At 37.7% G+C, this 14,342-nt stretch overlaps 1 protein-coding gene across 1 annotated transcript; it reads right to left on the minus strand.

The window, feature by feature from the left end:
- Positions 1-2,186: 2,186 nt before the first annotated feature.
- On the minus strand, positions 2,187-4,754 carry LOC116256712 (L-type lectin-domain containing receptor kinase S.4-like). The gene has a single exon (XM_031633153.2). The coding sequence runs from the start codon at positions 4,446-4,448 to the stop codon at positions 2,454-2,456; it is 1,995 nt and encodes a 664-aa protein (XP_031489013.1). The 5' UTR covers positions 4,449-4,754; the 3' UTR covers positions 2,187-2,453.
- Positions 4,755-14,342: the final 9,588 nt, after the last annotated feature.

The following is a 14,342-nucleotide window of genomic DNA, read 5'->3' on the forward strand; positions in this document are numbered from 1 at the left end:
GTTAGCATATGCAATATAAGAGTTATCATCAATGATAACAAGCGGTAGATTGTTACTTTGAGAAATTTCATGGTTCTCATTATGGCAATGGATTCTAATGGGCCACTCTCAAGACCATCTATAGGACCACTCTTAGGAGCTCCTCATCTAACCTTTTGTCATCAAGTCATTCATTGTAGGTAGCACCTTCTTGAGAGTGAGATATTGCTGAAAGTAAACTTTTAAACTATTGAAAAGGGAATACAAATTCGTCAAAGACAACATTTCTAGATACAAAAATCTGACCTGTTTGTGGATATAAGCATTTATAACCTTCATATGTTGAGCTATACCCTATAAAACACAGGGTAAAAATCTTGGCTCCAGCTTGTTCTTAACATTATCCCGAAGATAAGGGAAGTAACATCTTCCGAAGACTCTCATGCATCCATAATCTGTGCTCTACCCAAAATTTTCTTGGGGCACTAAGATGAAACATCATAGCAAGGCTGAGTCCAACTATAGTTTGATGTCTGCATTCAGCCATTCCATTCTGTGGAGAGTTTTACGACAGACTTTTAAATGTTGAATTTCATATTCTTACATGTAGAAAGCAAGATTGTTACTATTAAATTTTCCACCTTTATCGGTTTGAAGAATTTTTATCCTTTTCCCAAACTAATTTTTCACAAACTTGTGAAAAGTTTTAAAAACCTCACAAAAACTCTGATTTGAACTGCATTAGATAAAACCAAATGAAACCAGTGCACCATCAACAAAAATTGCATGATATTTATATTGTTGAGATCCAATAACCGAGATAGGTCCTCATAGATCATACTGCACACGACCAAGAAATTCATCACAATCCTCTTCAATAGAAAGATGTGGAAGACAACATGACTTAGCTAATTGTTGGAACGTAAAACCCTACTACTAGATGGGCCAACAACTCTAATGGCCTCTTTATTGATAAAGAACTCTACTATCTGCTGGTTGATGTGACCAAGGCAATGATGCGACACTCCTTTATTTACTCCTCAAAATTTGGCTGAGAAAAACTCCTTGTAATCTCCTTGCAAAGCTGACACCATCCTTGCATTTTTCAGCATGTAAAGCCCATCATGTAAGTTCTGGATGCCACAATTTGTCATTCCTCTTGTCCTTCACAAGAAATTCATTATCCGAGAATTCAAAACATATGGAATGTCTCTTGTTAATTGATTCATGAGCAAATTTTCAGTTTAGAGTATCCCATACATGTTCGGAGTTTTTTAGGCTAACGACTAATCCCAATATTTCTTTGGATAAGGTTTCTATGATCCATCCGTGCAACAATAGGTCTCACTTTTGCCAACTTTGTAATTTGGAATGAATTCTTGTTCAGTTGTAGCTACATTGCCTCTATTATTACTGTTGCCATGAAGTTATTTGTCAAGGGAGTTTCCCCATTGACAAATCCTACCATGCCCTGACTCTCAATTAGTCCTAGCACCTGGATCTACCATAGAAGGAAGTTGGACTGGGCTGATTCAATGGAAACGAAGTTGGCGATGTTAAAGTTGAAAGGATATGGGTATTTGGTGGAGGCAATTTGCAAGCTTTGTGTGACCATGAGATTGAATTACTGTACCATAACAAAGGTAAATGACATTACAGAAAGAAGGCAAAGAGCTCAATGAGCAAATATCATTATTTATAACTTTTACTGTCACCAAAATTTTATTGCTTGTAAAATAGATTACAATGTCGGTTACAACCATCCATAAAATATTTCCCTTGAGTATTGCTACTACGGTAACTTTCTCCTTTAAATTCAAAATCTGTCTTATCTTTAGCTTGAAAAGTTACTTTATTTCCAGCTTTATCTGCATACTCAAAGTCTTCAACAGCTTCCTTCTTGTTTTGCCATTGGTAGCATCAGGAACGTCCTTTTATCTTTGAGATCCCTAAAATCACGTCCTCTTCCTTTACTTGGCTCCCTTGTCCTTTCCCATTGTAAGTTCCTTTTTTGCCCACTGTCATTCTTCTTTTTGATCGCATCAAATGTATACTTAAAAAACTATTATATTTTATGGTTCTTGTAATGAAAAATGAGTGGCCATCTCTTTGTCGTGTCGTGTTCGCTTTTCCCGCAACCCAACCATGCTTCAACTTTAAAAAAGTCAGTATTCCTTGGGCATTGACACATAAATTGGGCTCAGACATAAATCGGGCCACCACTTCTGTGGGAGTAGTCAATTCATAGAAGTAAATTTCATACTTACTATCAGACGAAATGTCAACAATATAAGCAGATTCTCTCTCCCTTCCTCACCCTCTCAATCTATTCAACTAAGCATTTGTGCAGGAAATTTCCAAAACAAAGGAAGAAGGAAAAAGGCTTCGGTGGAAGTGATCTTCCTAGCCCCAAAGCTCCATTCATGGACCATATATATCTAAGACCATGGAGTCAAGCAGATTAACAAGCAGAATCAATCGGATTCGTCGTAGTCAGACTGCATAGATCTGAAGGAAGGGAGACCTTTGTGCTCCGCTCCGTCGTCTTCGTAGAACACTGAACCCGGCAAGCCCATCGACTTGTGTATCGAGGCCTCACCGTTGAGGAATTGAACCACTTGACGCATTGTAGGCCTCGCCCCGGGCACCGCCTGCGAGCACAGCAGGCCAAGTTTCAGCATCAACTCAGCCTCCTCCTTCCCGTACCTCCCCTCTAGCCTCCCGTCCACAGCCGCAGTAATGTCCCCCTTCTGCCACCACTCGAGCACCCACTCAGCCAAAATTATCTCCTCCTCTTCTCCACCATTGCCACCTCTCCATGTATGAATCGGCCTCTTCCCGCACACCACCTCAAGAAGCAAGGCGCCATAGGCGAATACATCTGCAGAAACTGTGGCCTTCCCTGTTCTGTACAGTTCCGGCGCAAGGTAGCCTACGGTGCCCATGACGCCGGTCGTCTGCGGATTCTGGCCGTGCTCGTGAAGTCTAGCAAGCCCGAAATCTCCCAACCTTGCGTTCATTTCGCCATCTAAGAGGACGTTGCTGGCCTTCACATCCCTATGCACCACCACCTGCTCCCACCCTTTGTGAAGATACAGCAGCCCATCAGCAATCCCCTTGAGGATCCTCATCCTCAGTTCCCAATTCAAGGTTGCCGCTTTTGTATCATCAAAGAGAAACTCATCGAGACTACCATTTGGCATGAAATCATACACAAGAAGGAGCTCATCCTGTCTTCTACACCACCCTTGCAGTCGAACAAGGCTTCTGTGAGTCACTCTCCCTAAGCTGGCGACCTCTGCTACGAACTCTCTCAGTCCCTGTTTCCCATTGTGGGAGATCCTCTTCACTGCAACTTGGGTCGAAGTTCCTGGCATGACGCCTTTGTACACGCTACCAAAACCACCAGTACCCAAAAGCCCCTTCTCTTTGAACCCGTCAGTGGCTTTATAGAGTGTCCTATACGAAAATCTATGTGGGTAGTCTAGTTCCCAAACTTCCATGATATCAGCAAGCTTTTCCTTCTTCTTCTTCTGCATTTTATAAGCCACATACGAACAGGCTGTCGAGACAACGATCATGAACACTACTGCTATAACAGAGGCTATGATCACGTACTTCTTTTGTCTTGCTTTGTCATTTGGAACGGGAAGGGAAGGGAGTTGGGAGAGATAAAGAGATTGAGCTTCTCCATCGGTGGAGAAGCTCCATCCCATGATATAGTGATTGCCGGAGAGTTTTCCAACTCCAGAAGAGAAGCCAACATACATGAAGTCTTCGAGAACAGAGGAGAGATTGAGAGGTTGAGAAAGCAGAGGCCGGCTTGGCTTCACAGGTTCTGTCGATGGTGAAATACTGACGTTGAGGAGCTGCTGATCATTCTGGTAGTCTATCCAAGCGAAGATCGGAAAGCCGCTTTGCAGGATGATGGTCTCGTTTGAATTGTTCGCTGCAAGGTAGGCAGCAGGAGCGGCAGAGACAGAAATCAAAGAGTTGATGTCGATACCGACATGGTTGTCGTTGATGTCCTTGAACATGGGGTCCTTGCAGGTGTCAAACTCGACAGCGAGTATGTGGTTAGAGGAATTGCCGAGGTTGGAGTTGTTGAAGAGGCCGAGGAAGTTGTTGACCGCCCCGCCGACGATGCCGTCGGTGGGGGAGAGGGCGAAGGCCAAGCCGTGACAGCTAGGGGCTTGGCTGGTGATGGCGAAGACGAAACGGGTGCTGAAGGAGGTAACTGTGGCACTACTTGCAGAAGAAGAATCTTTGAAGCGAATGGGAAGAGGGTAGAAGCCGTGGCCCATATCCTCGACGTGAGAATCGCTCGTGAGGCGAAGAAGGCCATTGGAACTAATGGCGGCCATTCCGTCTAAGGTGAGGTTGGCTCCTTTGAAGCCATGGAAGACGAAAGACTCCGCCATGGAGGCAGCGGTTTGGAACAGCAACAGAACCAGCATGAGAAGAGCCATGATCGACACGGCTCCTGATCTCCTCCAGTCTCTCTGATCTCCTCCAGTCTCTCTGATCTCTTTCGCTCCTTCAAATTTTGAAGGTGGGAGCGAGCGAAAGCTTTTGATCTGGACTTCTCTGCTTTTCGTGCAAGAGACGGACTCCTCCTGATTGCCGCCGGAGAGTCAATTGCTAACGTGCGTTCATTCAACAAAGGGCAGCAACTCAGGGACCGGATCAGACAGACGGCGCGCGACAAACGGATGATGGTAAAGCTCTAGGAATCCGTCAGGGATTGTGCCTTATCACGTAGTCCTGCCGTGGGGCCACTACAGGCGGCTGAATTTGGTCGGCTTGCTGCCTAACTTTTTTTTTTTGTTGGTACGTCGGCAGAGTTTTAGGTAAATTAACTGAGTTGTCCGCACTAACACCAGACTCCGCAGTCGCGGATAGGTGGATTGTTATTTTTTATTTTATGTCATTAAAAACTGTTGCAAAAAGTTTATTCACGGACAATACATAGTTGTTAGCAATACAATATACTTTTTAGCATAGTTTTAATGATACAAAATAAAAAAAAATAATTGTCAAAACAAGTTAACTCAGTTGGCCGCACCTACGCTTATTTAATGGGTTGGACTGAACCTAATCACCGGCTTTACTAAGGTTAGAGTATCTAACTGTTTAAGGTTATTTTCCATGGTTAAGGTGGAATATTTTTAGTCTTACTATATTTTAAAATTCATGATTTTTTTTTTACTATGAGAAATTAATAGACGATCTATTACATGTGTGTGTTTGAGGCAGGAGCCATTCATTGAAATAAATAGATAGTTGAGAGAAAAACAAAGAAAAAATATATAAACTAATACTAGATGTCAAAAAATGATAATTAGATGCTAAACAAATAGTGCGGCTTGTACTGTGCAATTATTCCTAGGCTGGGCTGTGACCACCAGGCAAGAGGTAGGCTTCCTTCAAGCCCACCAAGGCTTCCTAAGCATTTAGTGGCCCAGCGGTGCCTGACCTAGTGTTCGGACCTAATCCACACTAGAATGATTCAAAGCAGCAGCTAAAATAATTATGGTACATCTTGATATCTAGTAGGACACAAAGTACTTGAGAAATTAATTTAGAGAAAACATTCTCAACTTCGTATCATGCAATTTGTGTAGTTGTAATTTCATCTATAATTTCCTCTAGACCCTTTTTAGGTGGAACTAAACTTCTACATCTATATAATTGACGTCGTGCATTATGCATTAAACATATTATAATAGTTCTCTTTTTTATAGAAGAAAAATTTCCTTTTGACCAAACTCATACAAAAATAAGTAAATCCTACTTCTTTTGCCAGTATTTTGTCAAACCAGCGTGGAATAACCTGCCACTTCCAGATTCTTTTTCTGGTGCTCTTTTAGACAAATCTTTTCTATCTTTCAAACGAGGCAAAAGATTTGCCAGTTTCGGAATGAAAATTATCAAAAAATTTAAGGAGAAAATGACTCGTAAAGGATTATTATGTATGCATTTAAAATGAATGCTTTATCTCTTATTTAATTTTGTGTTTTTGATAAACAACTCCCATTAATATGTAACCTATATTTAGCATAGAATGAGAAACGCTCCAACAAATTAAGTTTAACGGCTTTGAGAACTTCAAAATCCTTAAAAAAAAAAGTTAGTGCTTCCTATAGATGGGAGATGATTGTGCCGCCCACTGTTTGGTGCATGCAATTTAGTGTTTCATGTATTTTATTTAAAATCTGACTGCTTCCACGAATAAAGAAGATTCCAAAGTATAAGAATTAAGAGAATGCAGAAACTTAAAATGTAAACAATATTGAATTGTAAGCTAAGAAAGGAAACCGATGTTTGTTATAGAATGCAATATCGCCAGGCACCATATCAGTTTAAGTGCTTATGGAATGGCATATCGGCCGAAAGGAACTTTTACATATTGGCCTTGCATCATAATATTTTTGTCAATCTAAAACAAATTAAAATATGTTAAATTAATTTAATTAAAATTGGCAATCTTGCTCATCAGCATCAGTTAGCCCCATGCGGACTGATATCTACATGTCACAATTTTCATTTTTTCTAAACATATAATTTTTTTGAGTATATATTTGCACTTATTTGTGCAGTGGGATGTAAAACCCTATACTAGAAAATGAGTGAACTTGCAGTCGGATGAATGTGGACAACACCATTTAAAAGCTCTGCAACACATAATACAGTAATAACCTGTAAATGGGCATTGAAATACACATCATACAGTAATCACCTGTAAGTGGGCATTGAAATATCTGTGCACTCTTTGTATTGTTTGAACTATCATCTTATGCTGACATTTTGCAACCCCAGCCATACTTCGTATAGTTGCTCAAGATGATAACATTTTGAATAATTAATGTTCAAAGTAAAATTAGATTTCTAATTAGTGGAAAGTTTTAGTTTATACTTAGCGACCTTCACACAGTTGTTTAAGGTCATGGTTTGGATAATTAATGTTCAAATTAGTTAAAATGAAGATTTATAATTGGTTAAAAGTTCTTCCCTTTTGTTCATTATGCTGGGGAAGCGGTGAAGCTGGGGTCGGTTTATTTGGGAGTCGTTAAGGAGATTGAGTTGCGTTGGCTGGGGGCATTTTTGAAATGTTTATAAAATAATGGCCGTTTTAGACTTTTTTCATTTTCCCACACCCTATTTACCTTTTAAAAAAGCTTTTTTTTTTTTAGAATTTTAACGAGGACATTTTGGTCATTGAACATCCACGTGCAAAATTGTTCACAGAGGTGTGCACATAACCAGGTTTGGTCATTAGGTCGAAGGAAGAACCTTCTATCATATTATAAACCTAAGTTTGACGGTGATATGTTCATACACTTAATTTGTTGAAAGGTCCATCTGTACTCCACCTACTCACTAAGAAGAAGAATAAGAAAAAACAAAAGAAGAAAAGAGTGGGGAAGAGGAATTTACATGTCTTCATGAGCTGGAGTCCTACTGCGAGAGAAGTAACAGGGATATGCTGCAAGATGGAGGTCCGAACCACAGGCCAAGGTCCCTGCCAGATGCATCCATTGCACGGGAAGCAACAAAGGGAGATAGATTTACCTAGGGGTGAAGCCAGAAAGTTTTCGTTGAGGGGATCGACGGGGATCGACTTAAAGTAACTAAATTTTAAATTTTGACATGAACCGAAATATTATTTTTCAAAATTTTTATGTAAGATAAGTAACTTTTTTTAATTTACACATAAATATAAATTTAAAAAAAAATGAGGTGGGGCCATGGCCCATGGGAGTCCACAGATTTACAAAAGGCAGAAAATTGGTTTTGAAATAAATCGGAAACCGCGCAAACAGACTTTGTTTTGAGAGTTTTCGTTCCAAGATAGCCGCATTTGCTGGCTTCTTCCTATTAAGCTCGTGTGAGGGAACGTGTCGTTCATGTTGTTGGACCTAGGAATGGTCCCAAACTGGTGCTAAGGACCTGTTCCAGTAACATATTTGTTGTACCATTTGGTTAAAGGTCTATTAATACTCCACCTACTCACTAATAGTTAAGAATCACTACAACATGGAAGACTTTTAGTAACACAGATTTTTCACTGTTCAACATTTTCAGAAATGAAAATCACCGTTACAAGCTATGTTACTAATAAACTCGCGATACTGGCCTCAAGGGGCATAGCGTAGCTGGTTGAGCTAGGGGCCTGTACTAAGGTAGGTCTCTAGTTCGATTCTCGTGGGTGCTATGTTCCTGTGTCTTAAGGCGGTAGGGTGCGGCATCTAAGCTGAAGGATGCACCGTTGCTATCGCTGACACCGACACAGCTCAGGACCCCGGAGGCAGGGGGAATGGGGGGGCCTTCGGGCCTTTTTCAGGCTTTGGGATTAATACCCCTTGCTCACCCGAAATAAACTCGCGTTACTGAATCAATTATAAATGAAACTAAATGTTTGTTACTAATGATTCATGACCACCGATGAAAAGTCTATGCTGCAAATTTGGGCTTGCATAAGTAGCGGTGGGAGCCTAACTTGGTTTTAGTAATGGTAACTTGGTTGCAAAATCATTTTTGTAACGAAATTTCTGCGTTACTATTTTTTTTTCTCTTATAAGAACCCTCCGGCTTCCTGAATTGATGCCTCGTTGTCAGATTAAGAAGGGAAATATGGACATGATTTCACATCTAAAGAAAATAAAAGTACTTACTGATGCCCTTAATGCATGCAGCTGATCATCACATGATTGTTGATGAGTACCTCAATCAAATCACTTCAAAAGAACTTTGTGAAAAGTATGAAAGTTTTACTTGCATCACTGCAGAGTCAAATTTCCTCTTCTGTCCTATGTTCAGTTGTGTGATAATCAAGCGAAACAATTATTAACTCATGGAGAATTTTAATCTTGATCAATTACTTGATGCCTCTAAGGTGATCAATCAAATTGCCTTTAAGAGTTATTTGGCAATAATAACAATATTTTACTATCTTATGTATTTGCTCCAAAAATTGGTGCTAATCAATCAATCTGTCCCAATTTTTGAAGCAGGTAGATACATATGATAGAAACATACTATTACTATTCTCAAATGGCCCCTTAGTTAGGGCTGCCAATGAATCATATTTAAATTGGATATATAATTAAACATATCTGTTTTTTCGTATATCAAATATTTATATTCAAATGCAAATGAAACAAAAAAAGTTATATCTAATTTTGAATCCGAATCTGAATTTTAAACTATATCTGACCAACTTTCAAAAGGCAAGGGCATTAAATATAGGATATTTATTTAAAATAAGATCTGATCCAAATCCAATTCCAATTGGATATTATGTATATCTGGATCCGATTAGATGTCATTTTCTAAATCTGAATCGGATATGATTTCTCAATTGAAAGTATTTTTTTTTTCACGTCTGAGTTTTTGTGAAGCAGTTCGGTCGGATATCGAATCTAAATTGAATATATTGACATCTATACCCTTAATGCTATTTAAGGCTGATGTAGAGGGTATGGCTTCTAACATGGTCAAGGCCATGGATGAAATCAGTATATATGGATGCAATTAATTTCAGAATACTTCGCAGCATCAAACACCAAAAAAATTGTGGATCAAAATGCTTTGAACCAACAAGATCCCATAAAAAAGCAAAAAAAGGAAGGTCCCATAACCAGTCATTATTGTAGCCATAAGAGTGATCATGCCTTCTCAAGCAACATCGTTGGTAGCAATGAACATATTGAGAACAAGAAAGCTTATGAAGAAGCTGACTTTAAAATGATTTGTAATAATCATTAAACTCGGTTTCTCCTAAAGAAGATATACCAGTTCCTGTTGATTTCTATTACTTCAACAAAGTTTAGATTGCAAACAAAAAACCAGAGTAATGTGTAAACAGCCAGTAAACAGACTTATGTATGAGATATTGAGAAAGTGAATGGATAAGATAGAAAATTAGAGAAGCTAAATCACACAAAAGACAACAAATACATGGTTCGGATAGGCTGTTTGTCTTCCTACATCCACTAGGAGAACACATCAGGATTCACTATTATATGAAGCCTCAAGTACAATGACATCAGAGATACTGAAACAAGTAAACCCCTTAGAAAACAGTACTGCTACACCAGTGACACTCTGCCCCCAAATGCTCCCTCTGTCATCTGTATGTTTTTCCCACTTCAAAACTGAAAACATACCTGTTTTTATAAATACAATAGAGAATAACTGCCCAAAAAACCTTCACAAACGTGATGATCTTCAAGAGGACGAAGATCACTCGATCGCAACGCTCCACCGTTGGATTACAACACCTATTAATGAAGAAACTACAACAAGAGAGAGAGTTGGGTAGTGGAGGCTCCATGTTTATAGAAGCTCTACCAAAATAGCATACCACAACAAAAAGAAAGAAAAAGGGAAAACCCTTACATAAAGCGAAAGAGGGTTTTTGAACAAAGACAAAAATGCTCATTGTTGACTTGTATATGACCAAGTCAAAATAATAGCAAAACTCTACCTTTTTGATTTGGTCATAATAATAAAAAAAAAGATCAATCCTATTCAATATGAATGTCCCTTCTCCCTAAGACTCCAAACATGTTAACATGAATCTGAGCCAAGCACAGACAATGGTGAAATTTAGTTGTAGTGAGAAGTTTTGTCAACATGTCTACTACATTATGTTGCAACTCCACTTTTGTAATTGAATTTCATCATTTGCTACAACTCCCTGATTTTATGGTATTTAACATCTATATGTTTAGTTCTTGAATGATAAACTGAATCTTTAGCCAAATAAATTGTACTTTGACTGTCACATTGTAATTTGACACCTTCTTGCATAATACCCAGTTCATTAACAAGTCCTCTTAACCAAACTATTTCTTTGGTAGCTTCTGCTGCAGTAATATGCTTTGATTCAGTTATTGATAATGCAACAATATCTTGTAATGCAGCTTTCTAACTGATTGGGTCTCCACCTAGAGTAAATATATACATGTTGTTGATAAGCATCAGAAATATTTGTACTTGCTTGAAATAGTAAACCAAAATCTAATGAGCCCTTCAAATATCGCAAAATCCATTTTACTATCTCCTAATGTCTTTGACCTGGATTTGCCATATTTCTACTGACAACACTTACATGAGATAAATCAGGCCTAGTGCATATCATAGCATACATAATACATTCCAACTGCATTAACATATGTTCATATGGTCATAACTCTGCTCTCTTTTTGAGATTGGGGACAATGTTTTAAAGATAACTTAAAGTGTTGTGCAAGTAAAGTGCATACTTATTTTGCATTCTTCATATTGAATTTAGCCAACACTTTATTAACATATTCTTTTTGTATCAACCACAGTTTTTTCTTCTCTTGATCTCTACGAATTTTCATACCTAAAATTCTTTTGGCTGATCCCAAATCTTTCATTTCAAATTCATTTCTAAGTTCATATTTCAACTTAGAAATTTCTAGGATGTGTTTGCATGCTATAGGCATGTCATCCATATAGTGCATCAAAATAATAATAGAACCATCATTCAAAAAACAAAAATCAACACAACTGTGATACCTACTTCTATTGTAGCTTTGTGCCAACATAAAGGTGTCAAATCTTTCATACTACAGTCGTGCTTGCTTCAAGCCATAGAGTGACCTTTTCAATTTGCACACTAACTTTTCATTTTTTGCTGGAATAAATCCTTCTGGCTGCAGCATATATATTTCTTCTTCTAGGCTACCATGTAAAAATGCAGTTTTGACTCTAGTTGTTCAAGTTTCAAATCGTTAATAGCTGCCATGGCTAAGAAAACTCTAATCGAACAATGTTTCAACTAGGGAGAAATTTTTTGAAAAATCCACTCATTTTTTCTGACCATAGCCCTTCGCCACCAGCCTGGCCTTGTACACTGGTGGTTCCTTTGCACATGAAGGTTCTTTTATTCTAAATACCCATTTGCAGCCAATAACTTTCTTTCTTTCGGGAAGACTTACCAATTCCCATATCTGATTCTTTTGAAGGGACTTCATTTCATTTTTCGTAGCTGTCATCTATCTTTCACTATCCTTACTTTCTATTGCTTCCCGAAAAGTCAATGATTCAGTATACATAACTGAAAATGCATATGCTACTGTACCTTGAAATTTTAAAGGTAATTTAACTTCTCTTCTTTCTCTACCCTTTACAATAGAATATGGTTCTTCAAGTGGTTGTTCCTCTTCCTCACTTTCTTGTGATGGTTCTTCTAAAATTTGGTTGATCTTGTCATTACTCCACTCTAGCTGAATTTGATTGTTTGTCTTTTCAATGTCTTTATCACAATCTTGAATTTTCTTTAACAAGGAAGCTTCATCAAAGACTACGTTTTTGCTTATTTTTACTTTCTGTGTGTCGGGGTTCCATACTTTATACACTTTCATGCCTACTTTGTACTTAAGAAAGATACATTTGTTTGATTTAGCATCAAGTTTGCTTATTTCTCCTTCTTGCAATAACACATAAATAGGACTAGCAAAAATATGTATGTCAAAGTAATCAACTGGCTTACCATACCATACTTCCTCTGGCATTTTCAGATTTAATGCTGTAGAAAGAGATCTATCTACGAAAAAACATGATATATTAACAGTTTCTGCCCAAAACTTTTTTGGTAAACCTGCAAACAACCTCATGCAATGAGCCATCTCAACTAAAGTTTTGTTCATTCTCTCTGCGACGCCATTCTGCTATGGTGTACCTGAAATAGTGAAATGTCGAGTGATCCCTTCAACTTTGCAAAAATTTTCAAACTGAGATGATGTATACTCATCACCATTGTCACTTCTTAGCACCTTTAACTTTTTACCTGTATGATTTTCTACTCACTTTCCATTCTTTAAATGTCTCAAGTACTTCAAACTTATACTTTAGGAAATATACCCAAACTTTTCAAGAGTAGTCATCAATGAACGGAACAAAAAATCTAGCCCCTCCTTTAGCTGTAACTAGTGCAGACCCCCATACATCTGAATTGATATGTTCAAAGATGTCGTTACTTCTTTTTGTAGAGGTTAAAAATTTAAATCTACACTGTTTACCAAGAACACAACATTCACAAAATTCAAGTTTACATGATTTGATACCTATGAGTTACCTTCTATTATGCAACTCTTGAATTCCTCTTTCACTCATGTGGCCTAATCTAGCATGCCAAAAATAAGCAGTATCATCATAAAAAAGGGCTGAAGAAGATGAGATAGCAGTTATCTCTGTTACAGTTTTTCCAATCAACCTGTATAGAGATCCAACTTTCTCTCCTTTCATGACAACTAAAGCTCCTCAGTTCATTTTCAATATGTCATTAGCACCACTAAAAGTAAAACCATTAACATCAAGTGTACCAAGAGAAATAAGATTTTTTTTAAAATCTGGAACGTGTCTAACTTCTGTTAAAGTCCTAATGACACCATCAAACATTTTTATTTTTATGGTTCCAATTCCAACTGACTTACATTCTTTATTATTTCTCATTAACACTTTTTTATTATCACATTATGTATAAGAATCAAACTATGACTTACCAGGACACATATGGTATGAACATCCAGAATCTAAAATCCATACATCAGGTTGGAGATTATTACTTGAAAAAATGGCCAACACATCTCCATCGACGTCTGATACTACACTTGCTTCTTTGGCTTGTTTCTTTTTCTATTTATGTTTTTTTCTTAAGCTTTGGACAATCAACTTTCTAATGTCACTCTTCTTTGCAATACCTGCATCTGTTGTCTCTACCCTTTGACTTGGATCGAAACCTGAATTTCTTGCTGAATTTATGTTTTTGATGACCTCTCTCATGACTATGTTCTTTTACCATCAAATTTTCTCCATGATTCAGCTTATGTTTGGCTTCATTTGAAAGCAAAATAGTCTTGACTTCTTTCAGCTTTAAAGTTTCTTTGCCATAAAGAATAGTAGTCACAAGATGGTCATACAATTTAGGCATAGATGAAAGAAGAAGAAGGGTCTGGTCTTTTTCATCTATCTTAACGCCAACACTACGAAGTTGAGTAATTAATTTATTGAAAGCATTCAGATGCTCAAGCAGATTTGTCCCATCAGTAATGCGTAAACTATAGAGCTGTTTTTTCAAATACAACTTATTTGTGAGAGACTTTGACATATACAAATTTTCTAATTTTACCCACAAATTAGTCGTAGTATCTACATTTGTAACATTATATATTACCACATCAGCCAGACAGAGTTGAATTGTACTAATCCCAATTAGCATATTTGATCCCTGATTTCTCATTTCCAAGTAAAGCATTATGCAAGTTATTCTGTACTAAAATGACTTTTATACGCTTTTGCACAAACCAAAATCAATCTTCCCGTCAAAC

The sequence above is a fragment of the Nymphaea colorata genome, chromosome 6, assembly GCF_008831285.2.
Source record: "Nymphaea colorata isolate Beijing-Zhang1983 chromosome 6, ASM883128v2, whole genome shotgun sequence".
In the NCBI taxonomy this organism is placed as follows: Eukaryota; Viridiplantae; Streptophyta; class Magnoliopsida; order Nymphaeales; family Nymphaeaceae; genus Nymphaea; species Nymphaea colorata.

What these genes read in the sequence shown, in the direction of transcription:
- LOC116256712 (XM_031633153.2), bottom strand. Translation starts at nt 4,448, where the DNA reads ATGGCTCTTCTCATGCTGGTTCTGTTGCTGTTCCAAACCGCTGCCTCC.